Source organism: Amblyraja radiata, chromosome 5 (genome assembly GCF_010909765.2).
Source record: "Amblyraja radiata isolate CabotCenter1 chromosome 5, sAmbRad1.1.pri, whole genome shotgun sequence".
In the NCBI taxonomy this organism is placed as follows: domain Eukaryota; kingdom Metazoa; phylum Chordata; class Chondrichthyes; order Rajiformes; family Rajidae; genus Amblyraja; species Amblyraja radiata.
Genome location: NC_045960.1, coordinates 108,043,268 through 108,065,587, shown reverse-complemented (window position 1 = coordinate 108,065,587; position 22,320 = coordinate 108,043,268). Strand labels below are relative to the sequence as shown.

At 48.1% G+C, this 22,320-nt stretch overlaps 1 protein-coding gene across 1 annotated transcript in view; it reads right to left on the bottom strand.

The window, feature by feature from the left end:
- The window catches only part of crybg1 (crystallin beta-gamma domain containing 1), an 84,476-nt gene that overhangs the window by 46,975 nt on the left and 15,181 nt on the right, over positions 1-22,320 (bottom strand). The window contains exons 2-3 of the mRNA XM_033021931.1: positions 20,017-21,818; positions 5,303-9,383 (exon numbers count right to left, since the gene is read on the bottom strand). Coding sequence (XP_032877822.1) covers positions 5,303-9,383; positions 20,017-21,818 — 5,883 coding nt within the window. The remainder of the gene's footprint in view (positions 1-5,302; positions 9,384-20,016; positions 21,819-22,320) is intronic.

The window sequence follows — 22,320 nt, the reverse complement described above, 5'->3', positions numbered from 1 at the left end:
AGATCCTTCACCCCTGCAGCCATTAGATTTTATAATTCGGACCGCTAGGCTGTAGGGGGATGCATTTTGCAATTATTAATTTTTAACTGTTAATTATTGGTCTTTTTAAGTATTTATTGCTCTCAGGTAGTGTCCACATTGTATTTTATGTATTTTCTGTCTGCGTTCGTTTTGAATCTGTGGGTTTGTTGATTGGGAGCTTCTGGACATCTGAATTTCCCTGAGGGGATCAATAAAGTATTTATTATTAAACGGGACCTTAGGCCCAACCTGCCCACACTGACCAACATGTCCCATAAAGAAGTTGGGGGTTTATCATTACCTAACTTTATGTATTACTACTGGACAGTGCATATTAAGAACATAATGTACTGGTTGGATAGTTCCACTCAGCAGTTGGAGTGGATAAGAATGGAGAAAGAGGAGTGCTATCCGCACGATATAGGAACGATCTTGCTCTCACCGATAAAATTGAATAGTATAATATATGAGAAGAACCCAATTATTCACAATATAATAAGAATTTGGAAACAAATAAAAGTATCCTTGAAATTAAATAATCTATCAGTACTAACCCCACTATTGAACAACCCCGCATTCAAACCATCTCTCATCGACAACACATATCAACAATGGGATAGACTGGGGATTAGGAAAGTAGGGGATATGTATGAATTGGGCAAACTGTTATCATTTCAACATTTAAAATTAAAATTTAAATTGAAGGATAATCAATATTTTAAATATATACAGATATGTGACTTTATGAAGAAATATACACATAGATTTCAAACTATATTTTTAGACCCTTTAGAAGAAGCAATGAATATTAAGGCTGATTCACAAAAATTAATATCATACTTTTATAATAATATATTATATAGAGAATCACCCTCAACAGAAGCACTAAGGGAAGATTGGGAACATGAGCTAATGATAAAGATCTCGAAGGATAGATGGGAAAAGTATTTGATGAATACACATAATTGTTCTATTAATGCAAGACATAATTTAATTCAATTCAAATTATTACATAGACTATATTATTCAAAAACGAGGTTGAATAAATTTTATCCAAACGTCTCTCCCAGATGCGATAAATGTTTGTTTCAAAACGCTAATATAACACATTAGGATGTACAAAGTTGAATAAATTTTGGAGCGATATATTTGATATATTTACAAAGCTTTTCAAGTCAAGAATAGAACCCAAAATGGAATGGATTATATTTGGAATAATAGGAGAAGATACCAATTTAAATAAAGACCAAAATGTTTTTTTTAATTATGGGTTAATAATTGGAAAGAAATTGATACTTAAATTTTGGAAAAATACAACCATACCAACTGTTAAAATGTGGATTAGGAATATGATGGACATAGCACGCCTTGAAGAAATGAGACTCCGACTAATAGATAAATATGATCAATTCTTAAGGAGTTGGTCTCCTTTCATCGACTTTTTGGAATCATGTGATGCAGCGGTACCATAAGGATTGCTGATTTCAGTTCATGACGTGGATAGATCTACATCTCAGAATATAGATTTGAAAAATTCTCTCTTTTAAGGGGCCTTCTCTCCTACTTTCCACTTTTTCTTTTTTCTTTTATTTTTTTATTTTTTATATACACACCACGTTTTTCTACTCTCCACCATCTATTTTTCCACTTTTTCCCCTTTCTATTGTTTTCTTTTTCTTGTCTTGCTTACTTCCTTCTCATAACATAAAACTAGAGGTTGTACATAGAATGGATTACGGTATGACATAGTTGGCACCTAAAATTAGGTTCCACTGTACTGTTTTGTACTGTATTAACTTCCATTAAAATAAAAAAATAAAATTTTTTTAAAAAGGAATTAATTCCTCAAATTAAACGCCTTGCTTTGCGTTTTATTTACAAAACTACTTCATTAAATAATAGGATACGTTTCCTACCTTTCCAGGTATGGAATTTAATCTTAAAGGTTCATTTTCTGGTATCTGTAAATAAAATGTGAAAATGGTTAATTTTCATTCAGAAATGCCTATTCTACATGCTTTGCCTAAACATTGAAAGAAATTCATACATAATGAGTTCCAAATAAAGATGCAAACAGTGTGTGAAATATTATGAAACTGCATTTATAATGCCACTTGATCAGAACACTAGAAAAACGTCATTATTACAGGTGTTGTTTTCAAAGGCACATCGTAAAACAGCATAGAAATTTCCCATAGTGTCATACAGTGTGGAAACGCGACCTTAGGCCCAACCTGCCCACACTGACCAACATGTCCCATCTACACTAGTCCAACCTACCTGCATTTGGCCCATATCCCTCTAAACCTGTCCTATCCATGTACTTGGCTAAATCTTTCTGAAAAGTCGCGATACTATTTGCCTCCACTACGTCCTCCAAAAGTTAATTCCATACATCCACCACCCTTTGTGTAAAAAATGATGACCTCTCAGGTTGCTATTAAATCTTCCCCCCCCCCTCCTCCCCTCACCTTAAATCCATGTCCTCTGGTTCTCAATTCACAAAGAGACTCTGTGCGCTTATCTGATCTATTCCTCTCATGATTTTGTACAACTCTATAAGATCACCGCTCATCTTCCTGCGCTGTAAGGAATAGAGTCCTAGCCTGCTCAACCCCTCCTTGTAGCTCAGACCCTCGGCCTCAGGCAAATTCCTCGTTAATCTTCTCCGCACCCTTTCCAGTCGTTCTGGGGAATACATTATTAGGGAATGTGAATGCTTGGGGCTGCTGTACTGCCTCCAATACTACATTTGGGGAGGCTTAGTCCAAACAAATGGTCTGTTTCAAAGTTTGTGAAGAAAACTTCATTTAACAAGAAGATAAGAGACAAGTAGCTGGAGTACCTGCAAAGTGAACAGATGAGCAAAGTAATAGGGTTGAAATTCTGCGGGTCAAGGCAGCATAGCTGGAAAAAAGGGAATAGGTTGAGACCCTTCTTCAGACTAAGAGTCAGGTAGGGGGGAAACACAAGATATAGATGGCGATATAGAACGTGAATGAACGATATGCAAAAAAGTGACAATGATGACGGAAAAATTGGAGCCCACAATGGTCCATTGTTGGCTGTGGGCTAGGTGGTGAGTTACACTCAACAGGACGATAGTGAAACTAGTATGACGACTAGGGTGGGGCAGGGTCAAAGAGAGATGGGATGCAAGGGTTACTTGAAGTTAGAGAAATCAAGAATCATACCACTGAGTTGTAAGCTGCCCAAGCGAAATATGAGGTGCTGTTCCTCCAATTTGTGTGCGGCCTCACTGACTGGGCGGGAGGCCCATACAGACCCTTCAGGTTAGGCAGAGGTTCACTTGCACCTCCTCCAACCTCATCTGCTGTAACTGCACTTCATTTAACAAGGCTTTGCATGATCAATGTCTAGACAGCAAAATGTTTAATGACCAATGATTTCCAAAATGACTGCTGAGAGACCTTGGAAAGGCACAACGTGACAATTCCCATTTAAATGTAACAACGTGCTGGAGGAGCTCAGCGGGTCAGGCAGCATCTGTGGAGAGAATGGACAGGCAATGTTTCAGGTCAGGACCCGCCTCCAGGTTCTGAAGTTGGGATTCCGACCCAAAACGTAATCTGTCCAGTCCCTCCACAGATGATGCCTGACCTGCTGAGATCTTCCAGCACTTTGTGCTTTGTTCATGGTTCCATCATCGACAGTTCCTGGTGTTCCTATTTCCATTTAACTAACATTCATATTTGCTATTAGCGTAATTGAAAACCTTAACATTTACAGTATTTTCCCCATATTATATTTTGCAATCTCAAAAAATCTAGATTCCAATAGTAAGATGGAAGGTAGACAAAAAAGCTGGAGAAACTCAGCGGGTGAGGCAGCATCTGTGGAGCGAAAGAATAGGCGACGTTTCAGGTCGAGACACTTCGGTTTGAAGAAGGGTCTCGACCCGAAACGTCGCCTATTCCTTCGCTCCATAGATGCTGCCTCTCCCGCAGAGTTTCTCCAGCATTTTTTGTCCACCTCCGATTTTTCCAGCATCTGCAGTTCTTTCTTAAACCTAAATGAATAAGATGGATATCATTTACTGGGAAATTATATTTGGACATCTAAAGGGCCTGTCCAACTTGGCGATTTTTTCGGCAACTGCCGGCATAATTGACTGATGTATCAGGTCACCGAAAAATTCGCGGCGTGACATATTGACACGTGGTGTTTTATCAAGTGCCGCCAAATTTTTTTTGTCAATAGACAATAGGCAATAGGTGCAGGAAGAGGCCATTCGGCCCTTCGAGCCAGCACCACCATTCAATGTGATCATAGCTGATCATGCCCAATCAGTACCCCGTTCCTGCCTTCCCCCCATATCCCCTGACTCCACTATCTTTAAGAGCTCTATCTAGCTCTCTCTTGAAAGCATCCAGAGAACCGGCCTCCACCGCCCTCCGAGGCAGAGAATTCCACAGACTCGCCACTCTCTGTGAGAAAAAGTGTTTCCTCGTCTCCGTACTAAATGGCTTACCCCTTATTCTTAAACTGTGACCCCTGGTTCTGGATATCGCCGCTAGATTTTGACATGTTTAAAATGTTCAAAATCTTTTGGCGACCCTGATATGACATAGACATAGAAAATAGGTGCAGGAGTAGGCCATTCGGCCCTTCGAACCTGCACCGCCATTCAATATGATCATGGCTGATCATCCAACTCAGTATCCTGTACCTGCCTTCTCTCCATACCCCCTGATACCTTTAGCCACATCTAACTCCCTCTTAAATATAGCTAATGAACTGGCCCCAACTACCTTCTGTAGCAGAGAATTCCACATATTCACCACTCTATCTGTGAAAAATGTTTTTCTCATCTTGGTCCTAAAAGATTTCCCCCTTATCCTTAAACTGTGACCCCTTGTTCTGGACTTCCCCAACATCGGGAACAATCTTCCTGCATCTAGCCTGTCCAACCCCTTAAGAATTTTGTACGTTTCTATAAGATCCCCCCTCAATCTTCTAAATTCTAGCAAGTACAAACCGAGTCTATCCAGTCTTTCTTCATATGAAAGTCCTGACATCCCAGGAGTCAGTCTGGTGAACCTTCTCTGCACTCCCTCTATGGCAAGAATGTCTTTCCTCAGATTTGGAGACCAAAACTGTACGCAATACTCCAGGTGTGGTCTCACCAAGACCCTGTACAACCGGCAGTCGCCGAAAAAAATCGCCAAGTGGGACAGGCCCTTTAACATCAAAGCAAACCTTCATTGCAATTCATTTTGAATTCATGATGCCAACTATTTAACCCCATAAATAAACTTACCCCAACTTCAGGAAGTTCAGGCAACAAAGACCCAGGAGAGAAGAGGTCAGTATTGAAGAAGCTAGGGAGACTCTGGTCGCTGTGCAGAGAATCCAGTCCCTGGATCGAAGGACCATTGGCCAACGCATTAGTGTCCACGATAGCCCCAAAACTCGTATCAATCTCCAAGAGGTTCGGTTTCAGATTCGGGATGGTTAGCCCATTTTCCGAGTGTTTCTCCGACACAAGATCCGTTTCATCGTTGGCGGCATTGGATCGCGAAAAATGTTCCGCGCTCTCCGGAAACTGGGCCTGTGCAGAGGTTGGATTTGACAAGTCGAGTGCGGATCCGTCAGCGATGTCGTTTTCCAGCGTTGACGGCGGGGGATCGTCGGATTTCCCCGCAGGTTCCTCCGGCGGCTCGGACGGTTGGTCAAGGGCCTTTCCCGTCTCCAAACGCGATCGCTTGCTGTCGGATGCGGGGGCAAGGTCGTCGTGGGTGGGATCGTGCTTTCGGAAGAGGGGCTTCCTGCTGTTGAGCGAGGTGAACAGCAGACTATTCTCGGCCGATATCCGCTTGACTACTTTGGACTTGGTTTCATTTTGCTGCATTTTCAGGAGCGCGGTCGGCCCGTCCCCCGATCGGGTACCGCTTTTCTTCAAGCCGAAGGTGAACGTGCTCGGGTCAAACTTTTTCGGCGACATCTGATTCTCCTGTATTGGCGGCATGGCAAACGGCGGCGTCAGCGGCACTTTGGGAAGGCGCTGCCTCTTCTCCGGCAGGGGAATGGGGCTGCCGTAGCGGCGTATCGTCTCCGTAAAGCTGTCCATGTCGGAGGAACCGTCCAAGCTGCGGCCCCCGTTGAACGAAGCGGTCATTTCACTTCCTGGCTGGAAGCTGGAGTGCGTCGGCTCCAGAGCCCCCGCGAAGAGATCCGCCGTTGAATCCAGGCCAGCAATTAATTTATTCGTACACGCATCGTCGACAAAAGAGTCATTTACTATGACTTTACCTGGTCGCGATTCCAACGCTTTTTGCGCCGATAAACAGTCTTCGCTTGTCTGTGCCCCTGTCTCTGTCCTTTGTTCAACTGCGGAACCTTTGGTGGGTGAGTCCCCCGACGATGCCCCCAAGCTCAAAGTTGGCATCGCACTCTCCTGTTCAGTCTCCCGATGTTGGGCTTTAGGTGTGCTGGACAAGAGGGGCGAGGCAAGCTCGGTCGTTGTCTCCTCTGAACCACCGCCACCACCACCACGTTGCTCCAAGGAAGCCCCCTTGGAAGAACCCTCGTTCAGGGCCAGTTCGGCAGCTTCAGATAGTCGCGCGCTCTGCGAAGAGGCAGTCTTATTTGTATCCAAACCTCCGCTTTCCAGTCCAGATAAGCTCGTCTTCGGTGAATGGACAGGAGATCCTGGGGTCTCAGTGGAGCCGAATTCCGTAGCAACGCAGCCATCTGCAGGGACATCTTTCCCAACTCCAGGGTCTACTGCAGTAGATGCCTGTAAACAAACAGCCTCACTGTCTGCAAGTGGGAGTGTGACTGCCCCTTGTGAGTCCAGATCAGCACTGGTGGACACATTTGACACTCCTACGCTCAGAGGAGATGTGGTCCACACTTCATTCTCCCCTTGGCTTGTCAGTGAAGAATCCAACTCTCCAGGCAAGGCACCTTCAGCGGTGGCTCCTGCCGAGCTTTTCCGCTGCGCGGCAACACCGTTCGACTCTGTGCCCTCTTGCGGCGCCGTGCTCGTGAGCGTTGGCCTCTGCTCCCCAGTTGCATTCTTCACTTCGCAGTCGCCAGTTTGTTCCACCGTTACTTTCTTACTCATTTCAGCTGCAAAAGTCTCGAGACCCTGCGCATTTTGAAATGTTGTCGTTTCTTTAAAGTCAGACTCGTTATTTTGCGGTGTGGGCGTGACCTGCTGCGTAGACAGCGGCACCTCTAATATTACCCCGCTGGAACCCGACTCAGCGCCACGAACAACATTTGCTGGGGTATCAGTCTCCCCTCTAGTGGCTTGCTCACACACGGGCGGAGAGCCATTTGCTTCCTCAGAGTTCATCGGTGCGGCTCGAACGGTGTCCCTTGTTGGCGCACCCGCGTCGGATTTTTGCTCATCTAAGCAGTTTGCCCGCGCCTCACTCTGCCCTTCAGACCTTTCTTCCGACTGAGGAGGTCTCTCCTGCGTCACCGCCTTTCCAGGCTGCGCCTCCGGTGAATTTGGCAGCACGGATGCAGGGCCATCGGTCGCTGGAGTGACCAAGGAGTCCTGATGCTCCACAACGCTGTCTCCAGTGGCGTGCTGTCCCATTTCAGACGCATCTGCAGCTGTGCGTTCTTCACAAGTCTGTGCAGGTCCAGGGGGAACCTTCGTTGTCTCAACGCTATCAATGTGCTCATCCGTGCCTTCTGCAGGCACTTCATTTCCAATCACGGTCTCTGCAGTCGTAGACGGCTGCAGATTTGGGAGTGGCGGCTTCTCCTCGCTTCCAGAGGTGTCGTTTCGGAGGGCGGACACGCCTTGCTCTACAGGCAGGGCAGGTCCCGGAGCTGCCTCATTAGATCCTGACTCAGTGTCACGAATCACATTCCCACAGACATCAGCATCAATCTCAGGTGCGCGTGCACACAAAGGCGAGACAAGGCTGGTTTCTCTCTCCTTGCGTTCCGTCTTCATCGGCTCCGCTTGCACAGGTCGGGCAGCATCACCTGTCGGTCCACCCGACATTTGGTCACTCAAACGCTTTGCAGCCTCTTTCTCAGACGGAGACACTTCAAGGCGTGATATCGATCCATCGGTCACCTCCAATTTTCCTGCTTGCGTGCGGGGTGGACCAACATGTGCGGTCGAGGCACCTTCAGCGGGTGAAGTCTCTCTGTCTTTCAACTGCCCGTTGACACGATCGGCATCCGCGTCTGCTTTTATTTCAGGTCGAGCACTCTCAATCATTTGTTGGGGCTGGGGAGGTGAGCTCTGTGCTTGGCAAGCACTAGTTGGCAACTCTAGTGAAGTCCCCTGACCAAGCTCGCCTACTGTACTTACTGCTGCAACAATGGTCCGCTTGTCATCAATCCCCGTGGGGCTTTTCTCCTCAGTCTTAGACACGGCTTCGGAGACATCCTCCATTGGTGGACTTTGCTGTTCAGATGTTCCACCCTTGGCCATCACATCACTTGACCTCCCTCTTTGGGGAAGATGGTTTGCATCCTCCTCTTTATCGGACGATACATTTGCGGACATTTTCCCTTTCTGAGGTAACACCGTGTCTTTAATTGCACCAACTTGAATTCCTCCTTTGGCTGTATTCCGCTGATCAAGCTCAGAATCCTCTTCAACTGCAGTGGTTTTACTGACACTCTTTGCAGAGTCTGCTTGGTCTACAGATACCAGTACTGCTGTGAGCAATGTGACCTTGTCTTCACTTTGTATTTCAGCTCCAGTCACGGGCACAGCTGGGACAAGAGTAGGCGCGGTCCCATCGACACGGTAGATACTTCTCGAGGCGACACCCGGCTCAACTCCGGGTAAAGTCACGTCAGGAGGTTGCGCGTCCACGGGAGATGACGGGGTTATCTCCTCACCGCGATCGCACAATGCCGAAGATGCCGTCTCGGTCGAGCCAACCCCGTCCGATTTGCCAGCGTCCATACCAGCGAGGGTTTCCAAAGACAGGCGTTCGACTGGGGCACTGGCGGTCTTTGCGCCCGCGTCTCCGTGCTCTTCGGTGGGAACGTGCTTCGTGCGGTCAGCTTTCACTTTGGACCCCTCGTCCGTCTTATGTCCAGAGTCTGCGATCGCACCAGGAGCTGCCGCGACATCCTGGGCAGCGTCTGGCTGCCTCTTACCAGTCACGGTTATATTACCGTCTGCATGGCTGGTCGGTTTGTTTTGTATTTGAATCTTTAGACTTCCAACACACGTCTGATTCAAGTTTGAGCCCAAAGGCAGGTCCTTGGTGGTGAAGAAGTCGACTTGGTGGTGACTGGTTGCACTCTTCTTTTTAGGCAGCATCACTCGAATGGTCTCTTCCTCCTCGGTAGTGATTTCAGTCTCGTTCGAACGGTCGGTCTCGGATTCTCCTTTCTTTTCAATGGATGGCCTGTCAGAAGAAAACACACAAGTGTCAGAAGTGAAGAAGGTTGCTCAATAATCCAGCAAGACCCTTAATGGGCCTGTCCCACTTACGCGACTTTTTCGGTGACTGCCGGCACCCGTCATAGGTCGTTGCAGGTCCCCGAATATTTTCAACATGTTGAAAACCCAGCGGCCACCAGAACGACGCTACGACTCTTTGGGCGACTGAGGAGACGACTCACGACTATACAGGCGACACCCTGGCGACATGTCGCAGGATGAAGCTCGTATGGTCGTGAATAATCGCCCAAAGAGTCGTACCAAAGACTCAAATCAAGACCAGTGTCCACACGCCCTCTAGTGACACTGGCACTCTGATCCCCCATGCTCCCCCTAAACTTACCAGGTCCCTGGATCTCACACTCCTCTGAACCCTAAAGTTTCAGTTTTGTTTAATCTTGGAGACAGTGCTGTCCTTCAGCCCATCGAGACCAGACCGATCCATGATCCCCCGTACACAAGTCCTACCCTACACACTGGGGACAATTTACCAAAACCAATTACAGGGATGTAATGTGTAAGAAAGAACTGCAGATTAAATCAAAAGGGTCTCGACCTGAAACGCCACCCATTCCTTCTCTCCAGAGACGCTGCCTGTCCCGCTGAGTTACTCCAGCATTCTGTGTCAACAGGGATGTATTGCTGAGGCTCCATAAGGTGCTGGTCAGGCCGCATTTGGAATAATGTGAGCAATTGTGGGCCCCATATCTGAGGAAGGATGCACTGGCTTTGGAGAGGGTCCAGAGAAGGTTTACAAGAATGGTCCCAGGATTGAGTGGGTTAACCTATGATGAGCGTTTGTCGGCACTGGGCCTGTACTCGCTGGAGTTTAGAAGAATGAAGTGGGGGGGGGACCTCATTGAAACATACAGAATAGTGAAAGGCTTGGATAGAGTGGATGTGGAGAGGATGTTTCCACTAGTGGAATAGTCAAGGACTAGAGGTCACAGCCTCAGAATTAAAGGACGTTCCTTTAGGAAGGAAATGAGGAGAAATGTCTTTAGTCAGAGGGTGGTGAATCTGTGGAATTCATTGCCACAGAAGGCTGTGGAGGTCGTCAGTGGATATTTTAAAGGCAGAGATGGATAGATTCTTGATTAGTGCGGGTGTCAGAGGTTATGGGGAGAAGGCAGGAGAATGGGGTTAGGAGGGAGAGATAGATCAGCCATGATTGAATGGTGGAGTAGACTTGATGGGCCGAATGGCCTAATTCTACTTGTGACGTTATGACCTACAATCCTGTACGTCTTTGGAGTGTGGGAGGTAACCGCAGCACCTGGTGAAAACCCAGGTAGTCACGGGGAGAACGTACAAACTCCGTACAGACAGCACCCGTAGTCAGGGTTGAACCCGTAGTCAGGTCTCTGTCGCTGTGAGGCAACAACCCGATCGCCGTGTCACCCTAATTATTTATTATAAAACCGTGACATCATGAACAAAACTAGTTCAACGAATTATTTAATTTTAAGTAACTTAATCTTACGCCCGCTCCCTCTTTGCCCCCCTTCCTGAATCCTGGTCGTTTTTACCAGTTCCACAGTTTACATTTATCACTCTTGAGACCACACCTTCCCCACCAACAATGGACCTCCCAGTGTACCACTCTACCAGAGATCGCATGTGGCTGCGTTAGGCTCTTTTCTCGCTGCCAGCTCTGCACCTCCCTCCCCCTCCCTCCAATCTGAAGAAGGGTCCTGACCCAAAATGTCACCCATCCTTTGGCCTACACACAACAAAAGCTTTTCACTCTACCTCCACACACGTGACAATAAACTAAACTCTGTCCGCAGAGATGCTGCCCGACCCACCGAGTTACTGCAGCACCTCGTGCCCATCTGTGGCATAAAGCAGCATCTGCAGTTCTTTGCTCCCAATTCAAAGTGTGTTGGGATATTGGGAAGTAATATCCAATAGTCTGGAAAGTTTATCAGTCCACACCAAAGTGCGCTGGATTGTCAGATTCACCATTTCAACCAGCCCTCGTTTAATTAGCCCTGAACTACTATAGACTATTAGACTATGAACTAGTATAAACAATAGACTATTATTGTTATTATTGCAATAGACAATAGATAGTAGGTGCAGGAGTAGGCCATTTGGCCCTTCGAGCAAGCACCACCATTCAATGTGATCATGGCTGATCATCCCCAATCAGTACCCCGTTCCTGCCTTCTCCCCATATCCCCTGACTCCGCTATTTTTAAGAGCCCTATTCAGCTCTCTCTTGAAAGTATCCAGAGAACCGGCCTCCACCGCCCTCTGAGGCAGAGAATTCCACACACTCACAACTCTCTGTGCACTATTATTGTGCACTGTGTATGTAAGGTCATAAGTTATAGGAGCAGATAGGCCATTCGGTCCATCAAGTCTTCTCCACCATTCAATCATGTCTGATCTATCTCTCCCTCCTAACCCCATTCTCCAGCCTTCTCCCCATAACCCCTGACACCCGTACTGATCAAGAATCTATCTACCTCTGCCTTAACAATATCCATTGACGGCCTCCAAAGCCTTTTGTGACAAAGATTTCCACAGATTTAAGGGCCTGTCCCACTTGGCTATTTTTTTTCTGCGACTGCCGGCATAATTGACAGAAAAATTTGCGGCGTGATGGCGTATTGATCCGCGATGCTTTTTTAAGCGTCGCAAAGTTTTTTTTGTCGCTGCTGGATTTTGAAATGTTCAACATCTTTCGGCAACCCTGATATCGCCAAGCAGGACAGGCCCTTTACATTGTACTATGTTTACATATTCTGTTGTCCTGCTGCAAGTAAGAATTGCATTGTTCTATCTGGGACACACGACAATAAAACACTCTTGACCTTCTAAACCTGCTTCATCCGAGCTCTGCAAGTGTGGCAAAGTAGTATTATTTATTCAAAGCTGAGATAAGTTATCAGATAGAAAGCAGAGGCATTCAACAGACTGGAAAACAAACCAGGTTGAAGCAAACAGGATACCTTCCCTTGTAATACATTCTTACTATTGAGGGAGTGCAGCGTAGGTTTACAAGTTTAATTCCCGGGATGGCGGGACTGTCATATGCTGAGAGAATGGAGCAGCTGGGCTTGTACACTCTGGAATTTAGAAGGATGAGAGTGGAAAATCTTATTAAAATATATGATTATTAAGGGTTTGGACACGCTAGAGGCAGGAAACATGTTCCCGATGTTTGAGGAGTCCAGAATCAGGGGCCACAGTTTAAGAATAAGGGGTAAGCCATGTAGAACAGAGATGACCTAATACTTTTTCACACAGAAAGTTGTGAGGCTGTGGAATTCTCTGCCGGTGGAGGCCGGTTCTCTGGATGCTTTCAAGAGAGAGCTAGATAGGGCTCTTAAAGATAGCGGAGTCAGGGGTTATGGGGAGAAGGCAGGAACGGGGTACTGATTGGGGATGATCAGCCATGATCACATTGAATGGCGGTGCTGGCTCAAAGGGCCGAATGGCCTACTCATGCACCTATTGTCTATGAGGATCTGGAAGTAGGGGAGGGTTACGGTTTAAAATCACAAGAGGCCAGCACATTTCCTTGGAATAAATACGGGGGTAAAATGCTACCAGAGACAGACACAAAATGCTGGAGCAACATCTCTGGAGAAAAGGAATAGGTGACGTTTTGGGTCAAGATTCTGCCTAACCTGGTGAGTTACTCTAGCGTTGTGTCTTTCTTTGGTGTAAACCAGCATCTGCAGTTCCTTCCTACACATGATACTAGAAATAAGTTTAGTTTAGGGATACAATAGACAATAGGTGCAGGAGTAGGCCATTCGGCCCTTCGAGCCAGCACTGCCATTCAATGTGATCATGGCTGATCATCCACAATCAGTACCCCGTTCCTGCCTTCTCCCCATATCCCCTGACTCCGCTATCTTTAAGCTCCCTATCTAGCTCTCTCTTTAAAGTATCCAGAGAACTGGCCTCCACCGCCCTCTGAGGCAGAGAATTCCACAGACTCACAACTCCCTGTGTGGAAATGTGTTTCCTCGTCTCCGTTCTAAATGGCTTACCCCTTATTCTTAAACTGTGGCCCCTGGTTCTGGAGTCCCCCAACATCGGGAACATGTTTCCTGCCTCTAGCGTGTCCAAACCCTTAATAATCTTATATGTTTCAATGAGATGCCCTCTCATCCTTCTAAATTCCAGAGTGTACAAGCCAAGCTGCTCCATTCTCTCAGCATATGACAGTCCCGCCATCCCGGGAATTAACCTTGTGAACCTAAGCAGCGCGAAAACGGGCCCTTCGGCCCACCGAGTCCGTGCCGACCAGGGATCCCTGTACACTCACGCCATCCTACACAAACTAGGGACAATTAACAAAGTTGCCAAGGCCAATTAACCTACAAACCTGTAGGCCTTTGGTACGGGAGGAAACCGGAGAAAAGCCACTCGACCAACAGGGAGAGCGTACAAACTCCGTACAGCACCCGCAGTCAGGATCGAACCCGTGTCTCTGGGGCTGTAAGGCAGCAACTCTGCCGCTGTGCCACTCCTCTGAAAATGAGGGCATGGGAATAAGTAGGAACATGACGTTCAAGTTATGGTCAGAGCAGCTGTGATCTTATTGAATGGTGGAGCTAAGTAGCTGCAATGAAATACGAGTGGGTTTCGCTGACTCATGTTTAGATGTATCACCATCATGTGTGTCAAGGTACAGCGGCAAGCTTAGCTTTATACGCTATCTAATCAGATAATTAGTTAATTAGTCAGATAATTCCAGTACTCGGTCCATCGAGTCTACTCCGCCATCCAATCAGTGCTGATCTATCTTTCCCTCTTAACCCCTGTTTAAGAAGGAACTGCAGATGCTGGAAAATCGAAGGTAGACAAAAGTGCTGGAGAAACTCAGCGGGTGCAGCAGCATCTATGGAGCGAAGGAAATAGGCAACGTTTCGGGCCGAAACCCTTCTTCAGACTTCCCTCTTAACCCCGTTCTCCTGCCTTCTCCCCATAAATCCTCGCACTCTTAAGGGCCTGTCCCACGAGCATGCGACTGCATGCGGCGAGCGTGACCTAACGTGGTCGCTTGAGCTGCACGGCCTTGCGGGGCCGGTACCACTTCGATCGCCGGAGCCGTATGGAGTTGCGTGGAGCTGGTCCCGACATTGCGCGGGGCTCCGAAAAACTGACACTGTCCAGAAATTCCGCGCGGCAACGGCCTGCCGGCCCGCAGCCGCATTGAGGCCGTACGCAGCGCCTCGACGGGCATGCGCAGCGTCTCGACGCCTTATGTCACGCGTGAACTTCCCGCGGACTTCGCTCGAACCTCACGTCAACTCGTGCGGGATCACTCGACCTCCGCGCGGCCCCCGCTTCCGGTTTGGTCGCACTTGCCGCATGCAGGTCGCATGCTCGTGGGACAGGCCCTTAATTGATCAAGAATCTGTCAATCTCCACCTTAAAAGCATCCATTGAGCTGGCCTCCACAGCCGTCTGTGGAAATGTATTCCACAGATTCACCACCCCTTGGCCAAAGGACTTCCTCCTCATCTCCTTTCTAAAGGTGCATCCTTTAATTCTTAGACTGTACCCTCTGGTCCTAGATCCTCCTGGTCCTAGCCCTCCCACCAGTGGAAACATCCTCTCCACATCCACTCTATCCAGGCCACATTCACTCTACCCAAGACATAGCCTAGCCTAGGGTTGCCAACTTTCTCACTCCCAAATAAGGGACACGAGGTCAAAATAAGGGACAAATTCCCGACGGCAATTCGTTGACCGACTCGGCCGTGGCTGGGTGAATGATGAGTTGCCCGTGTGCGGGACTGCACACAAAGCCCAGCCGGCGGGCCAGCTGAGGAGTTTTGGCCCGGGCCAAAGTCCGGCACCCCCATCCAACTCATGAACCGATGATCGGCCATGAGAAGGAGGGGTGGTGGTGGTGTTGGCGATAAGCAACCGTCCGAAGGTTGGAAAGCTGGCCGGGCTGCCGACGGGCGAGGTGCTGCTGCTGCACTCCACGGGCTGCACTACATCAGGACGGTGAGGCGGGGCCGAACGCGGCGCTCAAACCCGACAGTCCCCTCGACCCGAGTAGTAGCAGTCAAATACGGGACAAGGGCGGTCCCGTACGGGACAAACCAATATAGGGGATGTCCCGGCTAATACGGGACAGTTAGCAACCCAAGCCTAGCCACAATGTAATGTCAGCATCAGCAGCAACTGGTTTATATCATTTGCACAAGATCTTTGCATCAGACACCATGTCTGGTAAAGTATTTGATGCAATCTCATTCTTTGAAGAGTTTTTTTTGCAGATTATGGGGAGGGCAAGAGGGCAGCGAGCGTCTGTGAGACCAAATGAACAGACTTGAAATAATGCAAGCAGTGTCCGTGGCACAAAGGAATGGAAAACATATTAAGTGCCTGAAGCAACTCCAAGATATCTATTTCCACCATTAGATGTATTGAGTCTGTATGAAAGCACTATTGTGTATGTGACAATGATTCATCACACACTGGTTGAATGCAGTGCAATAAACACCAATGATCACTGATCAGATTATCAATCGAAAATCTAAAACTCCGCATCAACAGTTCTTTAGAGATAGTTTGTGGAAACAGGCCCTTCCACGCTGACTAACGATCACCCAGTTCACACTAGTTATATCCTACACACTAGGGACTGTTTACAGAAGCCAATTAACCTACAATCATTGAGTCATAGAGTGAGGAGACAGGCCCTTCGGCCCAACTTGCCAACAATGTCCCAGCTACACTAGTCCCACTTGCCTGCACTTGGTCCATATCCCTCCAAACCTGTCCTATCCATGTACCTGTCTAACTGTTTCTTAAACAATGGGATAGTCCCAGCCTTAACTACCTCCTCTGGCAGCTTGTTCCGTACACCCACCACCCTTTGTGTGAAAAGGTTACTCCGCGGTTTCCTATTAAATCTTTTCCCCTTCACCTTGAACCTGTGTCCTCTGGTCCTCGATTCCCCTACTCTGGGCAAGAGACTCTGTGCGTCTACCCGATCTTTTCCTCTCAAGATGCATGTCTTTGGAGCATGGGAGGAAACGTGCAAACTTTTCCAGCCTAGCGCTCAACTCTAGTCTCTCTCTCTCTCTCTCTCTGTATTCACTTCTTCAATTACCCCCTTTCCTCCTCAGGTCCACCCTTTTCTTGACTCCATCTACACTTCACGCTGCCTTGGCAAGGCCACCAGCATAGTCATGGACGAGTCTCACCCAGGCCACTCCCTCTTCTCTCCCCTCCTTTAGGCAAGAGGTGCAGAAGTGTGAAAACGCTCACCTCTAGATTCAGGGGCAGTTTCTTCTCAGCTGTTATCAGGCAACTGAATCACCCAACTAGAGTGTGGGGCTGACCTAGAAACATAGAAAATAGGTGCAGGAGTAGGCCGTTCGGCCCTTCGAGCCTGCACCGCCATTCAATATGATCATGGCTGATCATCCAACTCAGTATCCCATCCCTGCCTTCTCTCCATACCCCCTGATCCCTTTAGCCACAAGGGCCACATCTAACTCCCTCTTAAATATAGCCAATGAACTGGCCTCAACAACCTTCTGTGGCAGAGAATTCCACAGATTCACCACTCTCTGTGTGAAAGCTAGCATCTACCTCATTGGAGATCCTCGCACAGTCTTTAATCGGACTTTATCTTGCACTTAACATTATTCACCTTATCCAATATCTGTGAATTAGATATGGCCCTTAAAGATAGTGGAGTCAGGGGATATGGAGAGAAGGCAGGAACGGGGTACTGATTGGGGATGATCAGCCATGATCACATTGAATGACGGTGCTGGCTCGAAGGGCCGAATGGCCTACTCCTGCACCTATTGTGTGCTGTCTGTGCACTGTGGACGGTTGGATTGCGATCATGTTTCATCTTTTTACTGACTGGTAAGCTTTTCACATGACAATTATAAACTAACCTTATCACCGACCCCCCCCCCCCCCCCTGCCCCTCACCTCAATATTTCTCTCTTTCCTCCATGCTCTCAATCCTCACGCAGAGTTTTCTCCAAAAAAGGTAGACCATGCCTTTGCAACCACAGAGGCTGGTTATCTTTGATTTTAATTTAGTTTAGAGATCCAGCGCGGGACAGGTTCTTTGGCCCAGTGAGTCCGCGCTGACCAGCGATCCCCACACACACCCCCACACATACACATTTAGGGACAATTTACAATTTTTACCAAAGCCAATTAACCTACAAACCTATGGAGAGAAGGAATAGGCGACGTTTCGGTCTGGAGAAGGGTCTCGACCCGAAACGTCGCCTATTCCGTCTCTCCATAGATGCTGTCTCACCCGCTGAGTTTCACCAGCACTTTTTTGTCTACTTTCGATATTTCTAGTATCTGTAGTTCCTTCTTGAACCTTTAACCTACAAACCTGTACGCCTTGGGAGCGTGGGTGGAAACTGGAGCAGCCGGAGAAACCCACATGGTCACGGGGAGAACGTACAAACCCCGTACAGACAGCACCCGCGGTCCGGATCGAACCCGGGTCTCTGGCGCTGTAATAGCCCTGTCCCACGGTACGAGTTCATTCCAAGAGCTCTCCCAAGTTTAAAAAAAATCAAACTCATGGTAAGCACGGAGAATGAACGTAGCGGGTACGTCGGAGCTCGGGGACGTCTCTTAGCGGCTCGTAACGCTAACGGCAGGTAGTGGGGAAGCAGGTAAGCACGGGAAGACTCGTGAAGATTTTTCAACATGATGAAAAATGTCCACGAGAGCCCCGAGTACCGACGAGTGGCCATTGCCGTAAATCTCCGAGTTCGAATCAGGGGAAACTCGAGAGAATTCTTGGAATGAAGTCGTACCGTGGGACAGGGCTTTAAGGCAGCAACTCTACCACTGCGCCACCGTGCCGCACAGGTTCCTCCAGCCGTTTATTTCTTTGCCCGAGTTGATAGCCAGACCGAAGGCTGTTATTCTGGCTATCAATATCTGGATAAACAGGGTCTGATTAGGAACAGTCAACATGGATTTGTGTCTGGAAGGTCATGTTTGACTAATCTTCTTGAATTTTTTGAAGAGGTTACTCGGGAAATTGATGAGGGTAAAGCAATGGATGTTGTATATATGGACTTCAGTAAGGCCTTTGACAAGGTTCCTCATGGAAGGTTGGTTAAGAAGGTTCAATGGTTGGGTATTAATGGTGGAGTAGCAAGATGGATTCAACAGTGGCTGAATGGGAGATGCCAGAGAGTAATGGTGGATGGTTGTTTGTCAGGTTGGAGGCCAGTGACTAGTGGGGTGCCACAGGGATCTGTGTTGGGTCCACTGTTGTTTGTCATGTACATCAATGATCTGGATGATGGTGTGGTAAATTGGATTAGTAAGTATGCAGATGATACTAAGATAGGTGGGGTTGTGGATAATGAAGTAGATTTTCAAAGTCTACAGAGAGATTTATGCCAGTTGGAAGAATGGGCTGAAAGATGGCAGATGGAGTTTAATGCTGATAAGTGTGAGGTGCTACATCTTGGCAGGACAAATCAAAATAGGACGTACATGGTAAATGGTAGGAAATTGAAGAATGCAGGTGAACAGAGGGATCTGGGAATAACTGTGCACAGTTCCCTGAAAGTGGAATCTCATGTAGATAGGGTGGTAAAGAAAGCTTTTGGTGTGCTGGTCTTTATAAATCAGAGCATTGAGTATAGAAGTTGGGATGTAATGTTAAAATTGTACAAGGCATTGGTGAGGCCAATTCTGGAGTATGGGGTACAATTTTGGTCGCCTAATTATAGGAAGGATGTCAACAAAATAGAGAGCGTACAGAGGAGATTTACTAGAATGTTGCCTGGGTTTAAGCAACTAAGTTACAGAGAAAGATTGAACAAGTTAGGGCTTTATTCTTTGGAGCGCAGAAGGTTAAGGGGGGACTTGATAGAGGTCTTTAAAATGATGAGAGGGATAGACAGAGTTGACGTGGATAAGCTTTTCACACTGAGAGTAGGGAAGATTCAAACAAGGGGAGCATGACTTGAGAATTAAGGGACAGAAGTTTAGGGGTAACATGAGGGGGAACTTCTTTACTCAAGAGAGTGGTGGCTGTGTGGAATGAGCTTCCAGGGAAGGTGGTGGAGGCAGGTTCGTTTTTATCATTTAAAAATAAATTGGATAGTTATATGGACGGGAAAGGAATGGAGGGTTATGGTCTGAGCGCGGGTATATGGGACTAGGGGAGAATACGTGTTCGACACGGACTAGAAGGGTCGAGATGGCCTGTTTCCGTGTTGTAATTGTTATATGGTTATATGGTTATTCATTCATGATAGGAGCAGAATTAGGCCATTTGGCCCATCAAGTCTACTCCGCCATTAAATCATGTTGCCCTCTCAACACCATTCTCCTGCCTTCTCCCCGTGACCCCTGGCGCCCGTATTAATCACAGGTAGACAAAAATGCCGGATAAAAACGCAGCGGGTGAGGCAGCATCTATGGAGTGAAGGAATAGGTGACGTTCCTTCGCTCCATAGATGCTGCCTCACCCGCTGAGTTCCTCCAGCATTTTTGTCGACCTTCCATTTTTCCAGCATCTGCAGTTCTTCCTCAAAAACTTCCCGGACTAATCCCTTGTTCTTGACCAACAACCATGAATCCGAGCAAGACGTACTCACAGTCTTATTCTTGTCGTCACAGTGGAGCGTATTTCTGAAGTGATCACATTCTTGCCGCCACTTTTTCCTTTGGGGCTGTTTACGTTCCGAGTCTTCGCCCGTTGAGAATCGGCACCAGATTCCCGTGTGACCACGTCGCGCTGATTAGACACGAGGCTAACTGCTTCGACATCACTGCTCGGACTTCCACAACCCAAAGTGGCTGCACTCCCCCCCGGCCTGTCAGCGCTCGCACTTGGTACGGAGGGACTGAAAGCCTCATTGTTTGCAGAATCACCCGCAGCTCCCTGTACACTCTGGCTAATTCTCTCAACTCCTTGACCAGTCCTCTGGGCAGACGTTAAATTCTCCCAGCTGCCATACCGGGGCTCGGCTCGTAGCGCCTTTTCTGAAAAATCTTTAAATGCGGAATCGATTTCACTGTCTAGGGTTGCGCCGAGAGACGCTCTTTGCGAAGACTTCTTCCGCGACACAAACGGTTTTGAGACGCCCGGCGTGGATTTCTCGACGGACAGAACCGATTTTGGAAATATTTTGTGCTGGGTCAGTGGAGAGGTGACCGGCTTTGGAGACAGGGCTTCCGGGGAACGCTCCGGGACGCTCGCCTCGCCCGCTCCAGAATCATTTTCTTTCAGCTCTTCCTCATTGTCGTGAGTCTCCGCGTTCTGCCCGCATTGGTCCGATATCAGAGACCGCCGCCTCCTCCCCTTTCTGCCGCCCCGTTTGCTGTCCGTGGGCGACCTTTTCTCCATTTCGTGAGACACCACCGCCGAGGAATTCGAATTAAACCTCAAACCCAAAAACAAATCCGACCTTTCCGCAGTGCTCTTCGGGTTTCCCAAATCGGGGCGAGGACCAGTGACGGCGTTGGAGTCCTGTTCCACTAAACCATTCAGCTTTTGTCGTGATGCGTTGCCCGCCGGGTGCGGGTTAACTTTGAGTAGGTTTGTTGTACCTTCAGTGACGTGTGTGTCGCCAGCAATTCCGGTCCCTAGCGCATTATTCCTGGTAGTATCTGATGAAAGATGGACTTTCTTCGATGGACTTTGTTGCTTCACCAAGTCCGGTGATGTGAGAGATGCTTTTTCGGGTGCGCTGTGAATTCGGATTTCCCTCCTAAAGGCACGGAACATGGACTGGTTCGACTGTTCGGTTTGATCGCTTTCCCGCGGTTTGCCCTGAGGCTTCAGCTCCACGCCGATACGGTTAACGGGCAGGGAGACGGATGCTTCGGACAATTTGGTGTTGGCCTTGGTTTTCGGATGGTTGACGTCGAGCACGGCGGGCCTGGCTATATGCTCGACCCTCACGGTCTCAGACACGGGCAAGACCCATTCCTTTATGGGTGGGATGTCCACGCACTGGTCTTGGCTCTCGCAGTCATACTGACCTTCTCTTAGCCGGTCGCACCCCACAAACACGCCGTCTTTTAGTGGTCGGGAGTCGCAGGATGTGTTCTCATCACCAGACACGTCGATGAACTCGATGGCCTCGTGCTCCTTCGCACTTCTGTCATCAGATGGCACGCTTGCAACAACGCAGACAGGAGTTAATGAGGTATCCTCCTTACCGACCAACGCGCCCGACGCACTGCTCAAGAGCTCGCTCGCCGAGTTCCGTGCAGAAGAGCTCACGTCCTTAGATCCTGCTGGGGATTCCTCGACACAACTTGAAGGCTCTGCGGGTGATTGCTTGACAGCCTTTTTCCTGCCAGAACCAAAAATACCTCCCAAATAATCCAGAACTTGGTTCCTTTTGCCCTCTTCTGCCTTTCCCGAGCTTGGTAAACGGATATTTTGAAACTAAAAGAGAAACAAGAAACAGTATTAGTAAACACACCTCCTCCGGAAATTCGGTTCCCATAAGACATGCGTGTCCTCTGTCCTGCCTCTCCCCTTCCCCCCTTCTCTCTCCTCCCCTTCCCCCCCCCCCTCTCCTCCAGCCCCCTCTCCTCTCTCTCCCCCCTCCTCCTCCACCCCACTCTCTCCTCTACCACCCCCCTCACTCCCCCCCCATTCTCCAACCCCCCACCCCCCCCGCCCTTCTCCTCCCTCCCCCAAAGTTAGATCAGTGCTGGAACAAAGTCTTGTGTAAATAGCTGGGCCGGTGAGTTGCAATCATGAGGAAAGCCTAAAATAAAGGCCCAGCGTGGTTGCCAGTCCATGCAAGCGACGCGCTTGTGCTTTTTTATGTCAGTGTGTGCACGTCGAGCTGTTGCTACGCAACTGTGAGATAGATAAATATATTAAAAAGTGAAGTGAAACTCTGGAGAATCTGGATTTCGGAATCTTTGCAGCAAAGAGC